The 13,761-nt window shown below is 34.7% G+C and overlaps 1 protein-coding gene across 5 annotated transcripts; it reads right to left on the bottom strand.

Annotated features, from left to right (window-relative positions):
- Window positions 1-11,243: 11,243 nt before the first annotated feature.
- Window positions 11,244-13,305, bottom strand: LOC143615272 (uncharacterized). Of its 5 annotated transcripts, none has more exons than XR_013150443.1 (6): window positions 13,196-13,305; window positions 12,972-13,076; window positions 12,811-12,883; window positions 12,536-12,699; window positions 12,170-12,428; window positions 11,244-11,756 (listed from the first exon to the last, which is right to left on the bottom strand). XR_013150443.1 is itself a non-coding variant. In XM_077088438.1 (6 exons), the coding sequence occupies exons 1-5, from the start codon at window positions 13,262-13,264 to the stop codon at window positions 12,366-12,368; spliced, it is 474 nt and encodes a 157-aa protein (XP_076944553.1). In that variant the 5' UTR covers window positions 13,265-13,305; the 3' UTR covers window positions 11,244-12,274; window positions 12,349-12,365. The 5 variants fall into 5 exon arrangements, 3 of the variants coding, with proteins under 3 accessions (XP_076944553.1, XP_076944552.1, XP_076944551.1); XM_077088438.1 differs by having other exon boundaries at window positions 11,244-12,274; window positions 12,349-12,428; XR_013150444.1 differs by having other exon boundaries at window positions 11,390-11,457; window positions 11,667-12,428.
- Window positions 13,306-13,761: the final 456 nt, after the last annotated feature.

Genomic DNA, 13,761 nt, shown 5'->3' on the forward strand with positions numbered 1-13,761 from the left:
GACCAGGTGGAGGCCAAGAATTATTATTCTTCATCCATGAAACCTACAGCTAAACAGACGATAGCATAGCAACCACAGCAGCATCCTAGGCACGTGCTGGAAGCTCGGGAGCGAGACATAAAATAAGTATCCTTAGATCCTGAAGATCCAGATATGAAGGTGTTCCTAGGATCCAGTATCCCTGATAAGATCTAGGAGGATATAGTATCCTTTTTAAAGCGAAGAAAATCTACGGTTGCCTTCAAACACTCATATATGACAGGTATTTCTAAGGAGGTAATTACTCACAAATTGGATCTTGATTTATCTGTTAAACCCATCCATCAGAAGCGAAGGAAATTCGCTCCTGATAGGAACACGATCACACAAGAAGAAGTTAAAAAACTTCTTAAGGCCGGTATGATCAGAGAGGTTAAATATCCTCGATGGTTGGCTAATGTAGTTGTTGTTTCTAAAAAGAATGGAAAGTGGAGGGTGTGTGTTGATTTAACTGATTTAAACAAGGCATGCCCCAAGGATCATTTCCCGTTAGCACATATAGACTCCATGGTGGAGGCAACGGCATGACATGAGATGCTTACCTTCATGGATGCTTCCTCTGGATATCAAAAAATTCAGATGGAACCATCTGATCAGGAAGATACGACATTCATGACTCCTACCGGCATATACTGTTATATTGCTATGCCATTCGGACTAAGAAATGCAGGGGCAACATATCAAAGATTGGTAAATATTATGTTTAAGGACAAACTAGGGAAAACCATGAAAGTCTATATAGACGACATGGTTGTCAAGTTCAAGAGGGTTGAAGACCACCTTAAAGACTTGGAAGAAGCATTCAATATCCTTGACCAGTATAACATGAAACTGAATCCGTCAAAATGACATTTTGGTGTTAAGGCTGGAAAGTTTCTAGGATACATGGTGACCAAAAGAGGGATAGAAGCATGCCCTGAGCAGATAGAAGACATTATCAACTTAAAGTCTCCTGCGAATGCTAAAGATGTCCGAAGGCTGACAGGAAGAATAGCTGCTCTCAACAGATTCATTTACAGATCCTCCGAGAAGTGCAAAGATTTCTACGACATTCTTAGGAAAAATAAGAAGTTCGAGTGGACCGAGAAGCATGAGGCTGCATTTAAAGCCTTAAAGGATTACTTATCCTCAACACCGGCTCTGATGAAGCCTATGGATGGAGAATCCTTATATCTGTACCTAGCTATTTCAGGAAATGCCGTAAGGGCTGTCCTAGTGAAGGATCACGAAGGTGAACATCATCCCGTTTATTATGTAAGTAAAAGTCTTCTATATGCAGAAGCCAGGTATTCTCATTTAAAAAAGTTAATTCTTGCACTTATGATGGCTTCTAATAAATTGAGACATTACTTTGAGACTCATACTATTATTTTGAGAACTAACTATCTTATTAAGAATGTCCTTATAAAGCCAAAGTTATCATGAAGGATGGCGAAATGGGCTGTGAAGCTGAGTGCGTATGATATTCAGTACGAGCCCAGAACAGCCATCAAATCACAAGCACTCGCAGACTTTGTGGCTGATTTCAGTAGCGACATGCAGAAAGAAGCCGACTTGGAGGTTCAACAACTAGAAGAAACCAAGGATACTTGGATACTCTTTACAGATGGAGCTTCCAATGTAAGAGGAACGGGATTAGGTGTCCTACTGAAATCGCCACAGGGGGACATATTACCCCAGTCTATAGCCTGTGAATTTCAAGCGACAAATAATGAGGCAGAGTATGAAGATCTGATCGCAGGTTTACAATTAGCCAAATGCATGAGGATCAGGTATCTTCAAGTATATATAGATTCATTGTTGATAGCTAACCACTTTAATGGCTCATATGCTATTAAAGGTGAAAAACTAATCAAATATTTAGATGTTGTGAAGGAATTAGCAAAATCCTACGAATTGTTTAGTAAAGTACAAGTACCAAGGGAAGAGAATGCTGGGGCAGATGCTTTGGCAAATTTAGCTTCATCTTTGAAGATTCCAGAATATACGAAGATCCCAATCCTCCATATACTCTCGCCAACAATAGTAGAACAAGAAGTTGGGGAGATAACGACTGACAAAGAGATTGTACTTTGGGATCCATTATCCTCGAATAATCAAGGATCTTGGATCCTCCCAATCAAGAAGTACATTCAAACTGAAGACATTCCAATCACGGAGAATCCTAAGTCCATCAAACTTAAGGTATCACTATACATTATTTTACACGATATTTTGCATAGGAAATCTCTTACAGGTCCTTACTTGAGGTGTATCGAAGATCCTGAAATCCAAGAAGTACTTAAAGACTTTCATGAGGGTGACTGTGGTAACCACACTAGAGGCAGAGCCCTATTCTCTAGAATTCTGAGAACAGGTTACTACTGGCCAACCATGAAAAGAGACGCCATGGAATATTCAAAGAAGTGTGACTCATGCCAAATACACGTCAACATCCTACATCAGCCAGCGGAGCCTATGTGTCCTATATCTTCGTCATGGCCTTTCATGAAGTGGGGCATGGATATCATTGATAAGCTGACTAAAGCGCCAGGAGGAAAAGTATTCATGCTTGCAATGACTGATTACTTTTCAAAATGGATAGAAACAGAAGCTTTTGTTCAAGTACGTGAAAAAGAGATGATAGCTTTTATTAAAAGGAAAATTATTACAAGATTTGGTATCCATTCAGAAATAATATTTGTGACAATGGTTCCCAGTTTATCGAGAAAAGAACCACTAACTTTTGTGACAGTTGGGGCATCAAGATGATTACCTCTACTCTGGTGCATCCTCAAGCAAATGGCCAGGCGGAATCAAGTAATAAGATCATCATCAACAATTTGAAGAAGAAACTAGGATCCAAGAAAGGCAAGTAGGCCAAAGAGCTACCTTATGTTCTTTGGGCTGACAGATTAACACCCAAGAATGCAACAGGCCAAACACCCTTCTCATTGGTGTTTGGATCAGTGGCTGTAATCCCTACATAGATGGTGGTTCATACAGCCTGAACAAGCATCCGTGATCCTGAGGCTGATAAAGAAATCCTTCTCGACGATTTGGATACCGCTGAAGAACTAAGAGATCTAGCCAAAATAAGGATGACGGCATATCAACAAAGGGTAGCTGGAGCATATAACAAAAGTATAAGGATCAGAAGATTTCAAGAAGGAGACTTGGTCTTGAGGAAAGCCTTCCAAAATACAACAAATCTAGCAGATGGAAAGCTAACACCTAAGTGTGAAAGTCCTTACTTGATTGAGTCAGAATCTGGAAAGGGGGCATATCACCTACTGACTATGGAAGGCAACATATTACCGAGAGCATGGAATGCAATCCACCTCAAGAAGTATTTTTTCTGATCAGGATTAAATATCCTCAGAGAATTGAATATCTTTAAAGGATCAAGGATCCTGAAATCGGTAATATCTATCTGATCACTTATTCATTTCAGATTCTTTTTATTTTATAAAAATATATTCTTAACATTTATCTTTCCAAGTTTTTAAGTAACATTGCAGGTTCCTATAAAGGATTCATTGACTAAGAGGTTGGCCACCTCTCCCCCACACTTAAGGTACAATACTGTTTTCTTTGGCTTAACCCACGATTAAGGTATGATCCTCGATGGTCATATCTTACAAGGTTTAAATGTTTTCACCTTTCTTATAAATTAGAGTTTCTACACTCTCGCTTGGAGCGCACGTTATCCAACGTATAGTCTGGGGCAGCGGGATCAGTTCACTATACGTGGCTGACAATTTCGTTGTCTTCGGCTATATTGAGGATCCTACGATTTATGGTAGGCGTACCATACCACCGGTTTATAACATTTTCATGTTATCTCAAGACAAAGGTTTCTAACATTTTCATGTTAGCTAAGGTTTTGGCATTTTCACGTCACTTACGTTTGGGAAAATCCCCGTTAACATTCGTATCCTTGGGCCAGTCCCCAGTTTGGGCTTTTCCCCAATTTAACACCACTTTGGGCTTGTCCCCAGTTACATGGGCTTGTCCCCAGTTGCACGGGCTTGTCCCAGTTTATTTTATGGGTCTGTCCCTAGTTTGTTGGGTTTAATCCAAATTAATATCATAATTTATTTTCATCAGGTATCCTAAGTTCAACTATAAGGATCACAAAAGGATTAACATTTACGGATCTAAGATCCTTAATTTATTTTTGACAAGGATCGCGGAAGGATCAACACTTATGGTAACTTAGGTCTACGTAGACCTTATGGTATGATTTCTACTTATCAATTTACATTTATTTGGCTAAGATCTTTATAAACTCTATTATATAAGGATTTAAGATCCTTAATTTATTTTTGCAAGGATTTTCTATCCTAAAACTTTTTACTCAAGAATATTTCTCAAAACTTTCAATAAGACTAAAGTTATATCAAACTCACTTTTAGAATAACAAATAACAAGCAAATAGTCAAAAGTTTTAAGTTATTATTATTAATAAGTCACTTGGACTTACCAAAATTCTTAACCCGGATTTCACCATAAGAAAGATGGACCATCCACCCGGGTTAAGCATGTGTTACTAGATGTTCATGATTTGCAGGGAGAATAAGAAGTTTTGGATATATAGTTTGAAGGGAAGTTCTCAAACTCTATAGATATATGATAATTATATCTAGCTTGTCAAATCTCATATGCTTTTGCAGGAAGTCAGAATTCAAAGGCAAAATGACAGCTGTGATCTTATCACAACCGCCATTTTGGGGGCTATTGTTAGGGCACGGAGATTGGACACTATGGACACGTTATCCTGGCATATTTTCTTGGATCAGTTATCCTTAGTCAGAGCCTGTCAGGATCAAGGATCCTCAGTACTTATTATTTACTAACGATTCTTTCCTTTGTATAACATTATATTTGATAGGTATAACGGCTGTATGACCAAGTCTGCCTAAACTTTCGCTACAAGACTCCTTTATGCACGTGGTCAAAGATATGGGAATGGCAAGTGGAGGAGTTGCGGATTTATAGGAGATTAGTTAGTAGTTATTTTTCTTTATAAATGAGTTTATGATCAGCTAGGTCACAATTGAACACTTGTTACTTCACACACCAGAGAACTCTCTCTATAGCAGTACACACACTTAGATTTCGTTGTAATACTGATCATATTCTCCAAACCTTGTATCCTCAATTTTGATATTAATAAAGTGGTGATAGACGATTTGTCATCACCCAGGGTTTTTTACCGATGATCTGCTCAAGATAAAGGTTTTTTCCTCGCAGCAAATCACGGTGTTCATCCTTATTTCATTCATATATTCACCATATTCATCATAGCAATAAACCTCACAATTACGAAATTGGTTACATTATCCTTAGCCGATTTTTGACCAAAACAATTTGGCGCCCACCTTGGGGAAATTGGTGCTATAATCCATATTATTCCTATCAAAGAGTTTTATTTGATTGGTATCGTTATATAGTTGCATGATTTCTTGACAAATTACTGCAATTCTGGTGGTAATACATGCTTTCAAGCTAAGTTTGAGTGAGTTCAAGATTAAACGACTGCAAATTTCATCGATAGCTGATTGACTAGTTTGGGATTGAAACCAGACTATGTCGGCCACGAGTGTCTGTCTATTTACTTCTTTATGAAGGAATCAATTCCTGACTATGTTAGTTATAAGAATTTGGCAGATTGCTTCTATTGAAGGGGATAAATTTTTAACGTATTGATCTTATTGAAGAATAATATCGAGCCGTGTCATCGATTTGAAGAGTTAGATCATCCGGGATTGACAAATGGAGGTTGGACCTTTGTATCATATTGTTAGGGAACGGAAATTTGACATTGTGGATACGTTATCCTGGCATATTTTCTTGGATCAGTAATCCTTAGTCAAATCCTGTCAGGATCAAGAATCCTCAGTACTTATTATTTACTAACGATTGTTTCCTTGGTATAACAATATATTTGATAGGTATAACGGGTGTATGACCAAGTCTGCCTAAACTTTCGCTACAAGACTCCTTTATACACGTGGTCAAAGAGATGGGAATGGCAAGTGGAGGAGTTGCAGATTTATAGGAGATTAGTTAGTAGTTATTTTTCTTTATAAATGAGTTTATGATCAGCTAGGTCACAACTGAACACTTGTTACTTCACACACCAGAGAACTTTCTCTATAGCAATACACACACTTAGATTTCGTTGTAAAACTGATCATATTCTCCAAAGCTTGTATCCTCAATTTTGATATTAATAAAGTGGTGATAGACGATTTGTCATCACCGGGGGGTTTTGTCGACGATCTGCTCAAGATCAAGGTTTTTTCCTCGCAACAAATCACGGTGTTCATCCTTATTTGGTTCATATATTCACCATATTCATCATAGCACTATACCTCACAATTACGAATTTGGTTACATTATCCTTAGCCGATTTTTGACCAAAACACATATGGGCAAAACATTCTTGCATCCAAGCGAATGGGATGTAGAAAGCTTCAAATATTTAATTTGGGATAAACTTTATCATGAGATGGAATACCAAACTGACAGATTATGAATGATCGGGTTATTTATGAATATGTGTGACGATGCCAAATGTAAAGATACTTCTTCTTTACTAGTGGTTATAGATAGCTGATAACTTGCTTCTGAATGTTGAAAGGTTGATGCTATATGCCTGTTGGATGAACGGAATGATCACCTGAAGATGCTTACCTTGAGGGAAAGATCTGGTACAAGAAGTTTCAAGTTATTGGTTTGGTTATAAGATTGAAAGATTTGTCTGTCTGCACAAGCCCAAGAATTATCAGTTAAGGGAGATTTTGTTCGTAAACTTATTGTGACTGATGATTTGTAGTTCATATTCAGCATTCGGCAACAACGAAAAAGGGGGAGTTAGTTAGTATGGTATTTGTTTTTCGTAGCTGTTCAAATAGGCTAGGGGTAGTTTAGTCATTATTAAATATTGTAAACATGGCTCATATGTTTGGATTGTAAGTGTATGATGTCCATACGCTTAGACTACATGCCATACGCCTAGATGTTAGCATATGTGCACCTCGAGGCGTCCTATCATTCTAGAGAGAATCAGGCATGGTAACAGTACACATAGTAAAATGCAAGGGATTCTACCTCATTCGCTATGAAGCATCCTATTTATAGGCACACACCTCATACGTTGACCATTCAAGCTATGGGGTTATTCCCTAAGCGAATGGTTTCTCATACGTTCACATCAAATATGTATGGGCTCTTTAGTAAACGAATGAGTCTCCATGCGCCAAACACTAGGTGTATGAGATCATAAACTAGGCGAATGGGCTACCATACGCCAATATCTAGGCATATGATACTTGGTCTAAGCATATGAACATCATACACTTACATTCTAAGCATATGAACGATGTTTACAATATTTAAAAATGACTAAAGTACCTCTAGCCTATTCAAACAACTACGGACAACAAATATTATACTAATAATTCCTACTTAAGTTATACTATATACGCCGGGTTCTCTGTAAGGACACGTGTTTATCAAATCGTAATTTTCGTTTTTATAAATTTAAAACCTTGGTAAACTTGTGCTAAAAATCTTTAAAATTTGTAAGTGTGTGTTTGTGTATATAAACACAACACATCAACTGTGGTCATGTCGACCCAGTAAAGGTTTTTGTGGGCGAGCCTATGGATATAGTGTAAAGTATTCTTTTATACTTGTGTTTTGTGCTTTGAACACATATGGGATTTGTTTTGTGCTTTGGACACATATGGGCTATTTTATATAACTAAAGTGCATGAGTAATGTAGAAAAGCTAAAACTCACTCAGCAAGGTCGAGTTTTGTATATGCACATTAGGTCGACTAGGTTTGTTGAAGAAATAATAAGGGTCGGTTGGTACATGGATGGGTCATCCCTGATGAAGACCGGCATCTATTTCAAACAAACTTTTATTTTATTAGTTTCCTTTTTAAAGACAATGTAGTTTGTGCTTTGACAAGTTTGACTTTGTATGTATGAGATTTGATCTTAAGAACTAATTTGCATATGTAAACTCAACATCTAAGACATCTTGGGTTCAGGGCGTTTCACACACACATATTGCTATCCACTGCCATCACCTACTACGGCGCCTTGCTACCACCACGTTTCCACCTCAATTACGGCTCACCACTGTCATGATCATCTTCGAAGAGGGTAGCCAGCAACACACATTCTCTTTAGGTTTTCAAAAAGGGTTTTGAACATATTACGCAAGCGTATTTTATCATGTAGATAGTAAATGAGGAGTCTTATGAATTACCTTTATTGCAGTGACTCTCCACTTATATACAATAATAATCTATAATATATATAAGCGAGACATTTACAAGCTCTTTGGTTGCTCCCTATATTCTCTCAAGCCGTCAGATTGTATTATTTGTAAATAGAGGCTTCTCATGCATTTGACCCGAATTCACGGGTATGGGTCTCACAAAACCTAGATATTTCTTAAACAGGTTATAACATCTCATAAATTAAAAATTAATCACATCAAATATTTTATATGAAAATGCTATAAAATGGGAATATACTAAAAATTAATATCTAATTCCTTTAAAAAAAGATATGTATATTTATAATTAAACCAGTTTTACAGTAAAAAATAAGGGGGTCATAAGTCTCACCAAACCTAAATAACTTTTAAACCGGGTTATAACATCTTATTTATTTGTGAAACTCTTTCATCATCAAATACTAAGTATATTATTAACTATTGTACAATAAATACAATTAAAATCCAAAAAATATATAAATATTATAAACAAATAATATAAAACAACTCTGTAATACGGGGGATAAAAATTAGTGAACCTGTATAGAGGCTTGTACTCAATATTGAAACATGAATAAGAATTCATTTTCCTCATTCTCTCCAAATTGCTAAAAGGCTATAGCTGTTTTACAACAATTTAAACTTATTCATGTGAACGAATTAAGATGATATGAGTTGTTTCTTCTATTATAAATAATTTTATCAAACTATTTATATTAAATAATGTAATTTTATCAAGCTATTTATATTAAATAATATAATAGTTAGGGAATAAATCCAATTATTTTAACGGTTTTACCTAAAGGTTTTTATTTTCTTTTATAGTGTTTAGATTTATGTGAAATATGCGTCTCAATTCCTATTAACATATTACAATATTGTTTCTAGGGTATTTCTTTTGCTTGATATATAGAATTCTGATATCATAATGAGCAGAAACATAAGATTTTTGTATGGTTTAATGTTACTGCCGCAATACGGAAGTCCTAAACACTAGTTTAAACCAATTGGTGTCTAGCTGGGTTGGATAAGGCTTGGGCTTTCCTATGGGAGGTCTCAAGTTTGAATCCCACTCCGGGCGGCCTTGAGGTACCCGTCACCAATGAAGTTCTACTAAGACAAAGAAGCCGTAGTGGCACGGGTTCGATCCTGAGGGTCGGCCCAGATCTGTCGCGGACTGAATGGAGGTGTTTTACCGGCGTCATACCTCTTGCGGGGTGGGGTGATGGGTATCCAAATGGGTACCGGGGTAAAGGTTCCCTCCTCCAACCCTTTTTTTTTTAAACACTAGTTTAAAACTATTTTGAAACTGAAGATATGAACATACATATATTCAAAAAGTACCAATAGATCGGTACCCAAGATCCAACTACAAATTGGATGAAAATTAAAAACAAAGCATAGTGTTTCAAGAACCTGTGTGAAAGCCTAACATCTCAGATCTAGAGCTTAATAAACGATTAACGGATCTAGTTCATTATTACTCTTATGGATTATCAATTATATATATATATATATATATATATATATATATACTAGTAGGTGTGCCCGCGCGTTGCGGCGGGGATGATTCACAAAATTTTTTGCTTTATTTGAAAACGATATTCGATAATTCAAGAATATGCATCACGACACCCACAAAACAACTTGAATCTTTATTAATAAACAAATCAATAGAAATTAGGAAAAAAATAAAATTTACCACATAGATCAACTAAAAACCATATATAAGAAACTCATATAAATGAAGTTATTCTGTTTATAAGAATAAAAGACAAGTATCGACATTTTGTGAGAATATAGAAGTATACTGGTTTGATTATAGTGAGATTAGTACATATAGCAGATGCCAACTATTTGAACAAAGTTAAACATGCATCTAAAGATATATTAAGAAACAAAGATGCAATAATATTAGTAGAACCATATTCGATTAAGTTTAACCCAAAAAGAGGTCAAAATTATGACTTCAGTGGCTTTTGTTTATGTTTTTTTAAGTAATTGACTTGTGTTGCTAAATTTACAATAATTAAGTTTATTCATTATTTATTAAATAAAGGAACCTCCCACGAATCAATTCATAAACTGTTTTTTGAACTTTCAGTTTGTTTCCGAGTACCGGAATGTAATGTTATTGTATATATTTACTTCCTTCTCACTTCATGCACAAATAAAATGTTATTGCAGGAGCAAAACACTATGTGCTTTTGTCGCTCAAGTAAAACTATATTTTAAAGTATATATTTACTTCCTTCGTTTAATGGAATAAAGCAAGAAGATATGAATGTTAAAGAAACGTTTTAGTTGTAAGTTGTTCGAATTCACATTACAATTATAACCCCCAGACTTTTCAAAATAGATGAACACACATCATGGTAAAAATATATGAAAATAATAGCTTTTGAGAGGTGAACAACCTGTTAATAGCATAGTGATGTAATCTTAGATAGATGCACTTCATTCCAGTAAAATGAATAATTTTTAATAATAGTAACAATGGAACTTGTTATTCATGTTTGTTCACTTTACATCTATTAAATGAATGAAAGTAAACGAACTAACGTAAAAAAGTTCGCTAGATGTTCGGTTAATTAACAATCCAGATAAACATATACAAAATAGTTGATTATCAATCTATATAATCAACAAGTTTCACAAATTAACAATTTTTAGTTAAGACGTTTAACCAACATAAAAGTTGAAACAAAACACAGATAAAATTAATAAATTTACCCAAGCCTTTTCCATAGACAACATGGCTACAAAATTGCAGAAGTGACACCTAAGATTGGAAGTAGTTAAATAATAAACCCACTGCACAAGCCTGCCACACAAAAATACATTAATAACAAGGTCACAAGGATGCATATTACAAAAGTTACACTATTTTATTTATAATACGAATAAGATAAAAGAAATAATCCTTTTTAATACACTTCGGACAACTTCCAACTTGTTAGATCCTCTTTGACATGTTCCCGTTTCTTTTTTAACATTTTAACATTGAATTAGAAAGAAAAAAAGAAAACAAAAAAAAACAAAAAAAAAAAAAAACTGACATGCAAGATAAGGGACCCAACAGTGGGTTGCACATAAAGAATGCTAATACTACTCTTGTCCATTAAACACTTTACAACCTGCGGTATATATCAAAACAACAATATCACATCAAAAACATTCGGTGTCGACCAATTACAAAACCCCATAAGAACCGAAATTCTGGACAACTCAATTACCCAAAGGCCATTACAAGCATTTGTCAAAATTATTCATTGTAACTAAAATTTTAAATAGAGGCATACCGAATTTAAAGCACCAAAAACTCGATTACGGCTTGGAGGTTTACCTTTGGCCATCGCGCTCTACCTTAGTGTTCGGTTTGGGCTCAGTTTATTTGCACGCATATTAGAGCCTCCAAATAATAGTGAAAGTCAAACTGCAAAAGATAGTTACGCAGACTTAATAACCTAAGTTCCCATAAAAAGGGATGCATGATGGCAGTAAGATAGATAATCACTTAGTTGAATTAATTATTAAAAAACGAATTAAAGAAAAAAAAGAAAAAGAAAAATCAAGGTTAGGAATTATATGTTTACCTCATCTACTTTATGTTTACAAATCAATAAATATATTGAAATTAAAAAAAGCAATGTTACATAAACAACAAATGCAACGATTCGTAACCTTAAGTACTTAAAATTCGGGTAGCCTAAAATAGAATCCGTTGAACCAAAAGCTAAAAACTAAATATTATGACTTAGACAATTAGTTCCAAAGCACAAATTCAGAAATCCCCTTATAACACAAGCCCAATAAGTGCATAAAAACATACACTTAGATTTTACTAACCTTGGGCTGCATCAAATCCAAAATGAAGATCATATTGTTCCAATAGTTTGCTAATAACCATGGTACCATCAGCACCCCATTTAATACTATCGTAAACGTAGGCGCCTTTTGAAAAGAAAGATTAAAATGTTAATTTTTTAATGATAATTAGTTGATCAATTAAAATCCAGAATTATAACCTTAAGGGAATTTTTGACTATTTCAACTCTTCTTTTCTGATTTTGACTATTTGATGAAGATCCGCCTCAGACTCCGTATGCTGAAAAATTAAATTAGAAAATCATTCACTAACTAATTCTTACCATAATATTGTTCATATATAACAATAATAAAATTCATGATATAAGAAATATTTAAACAACTTACTTTACCAAACGTAGACAAACTTCGCTTCATGAGGCGACATAAACCGATAAAATTATCATTATTAAAATGTGGATTGCTTTGGAGAATGGTTTCCGATGTGGAATCTAATATCAAACTGCATATGCTTGAAGCCATCATGATACAAGACCAGTCAACTGCATCATCTGATCAACCACATATTAATCAACATTAAAATCACAAAATAAAAATAAATAAAAAACACTATATATAATAATAATAATAATAATAATAATAATAATAATAATAACTAATACCTGCCCATGATGACATTGCACCCAATAGTCTGATAAAACAGGAACCATCCAAGGGTACCCGAATATGCTCTTTCTGATAGGATAAAAGAAAAACATAATAATAAAAAAAATAGCATTTAAAACGATGACTTGATATATTGCCATGCTGGAAATTAACATACCTTTAAAAGAAGATTCAAAATTATATCACAAGCCAAGAAAATCGGACCGTTATCCTCCATTGTACCGGTATCTTCCGAAAGCAGCTTAATTAGGCATTCTACAACCTTCAAGTTCAATCAATATTTAATTTGGAAGAAACAGTAGCAATCATAAGTTATATTTTTATCGTGTAATTTAAGAAACATCTTATAGTTACAATTATGCATTTAAAATAACATCTTACTGCTTTATATGCACCAGAAGAGACAATAAGTCGACATCCGTTAACCTCCATTGTTATTTGGCATACCATTGGCAGCAAGAAGCAAACTGAAGAAAAGGGGCTGAAATTGCCAAATCACATTTATTATAATCCAGAATTATAACCTGTAAAGGCGGATCAATTTTCTTTATAATAAGATAAAAAAGAAGCTTTAAACACAATACATGCATTGCTAGAACTGTCTTATCCATACTGTGAGAATCTATGTCAATTTTCAAGTAATCAAGGATAAAATACCCTCAAAATGCAAATTGGGTTGTCCAATCTTTAAACACAAAAGTAAGCATTGAAATAGTGTGTAAGTTTGACCAATCTTAAGAAGATTGGACTGTCATGTCCATTACTTGTTGTTTATGACCTTTTTTACCAATTACCAGTGGGGAAAACACACTGTACATCAGTATCAACAAAAGAACAAAACACATAAGGTAACAACCCTAAGGTAAATTATATAAAGATTGTATTATACTATGGCAACTACAAGTATGTAAAGAAACATTTGGGATTTTAATAAAACTGTTAGATAA

The sequence above is a fragment of the Bidens hawaiensis genome, unplaced genomic scaffold, assembly GCF_021521415.1.
Source record: "Bidens hawaiensis isolate Kalapana, Puna unplaced genomic scaffold, B.hawaiensis_p1.1 tig00042389_1, whole genome shotgun sequence".
Lineage (NCBI taxonomy): Eukaryota > Viridiplantae > Streptophyta > Magnoliopsida > Asterales > Asteraceae > Bidens > Bidens hawaiensis.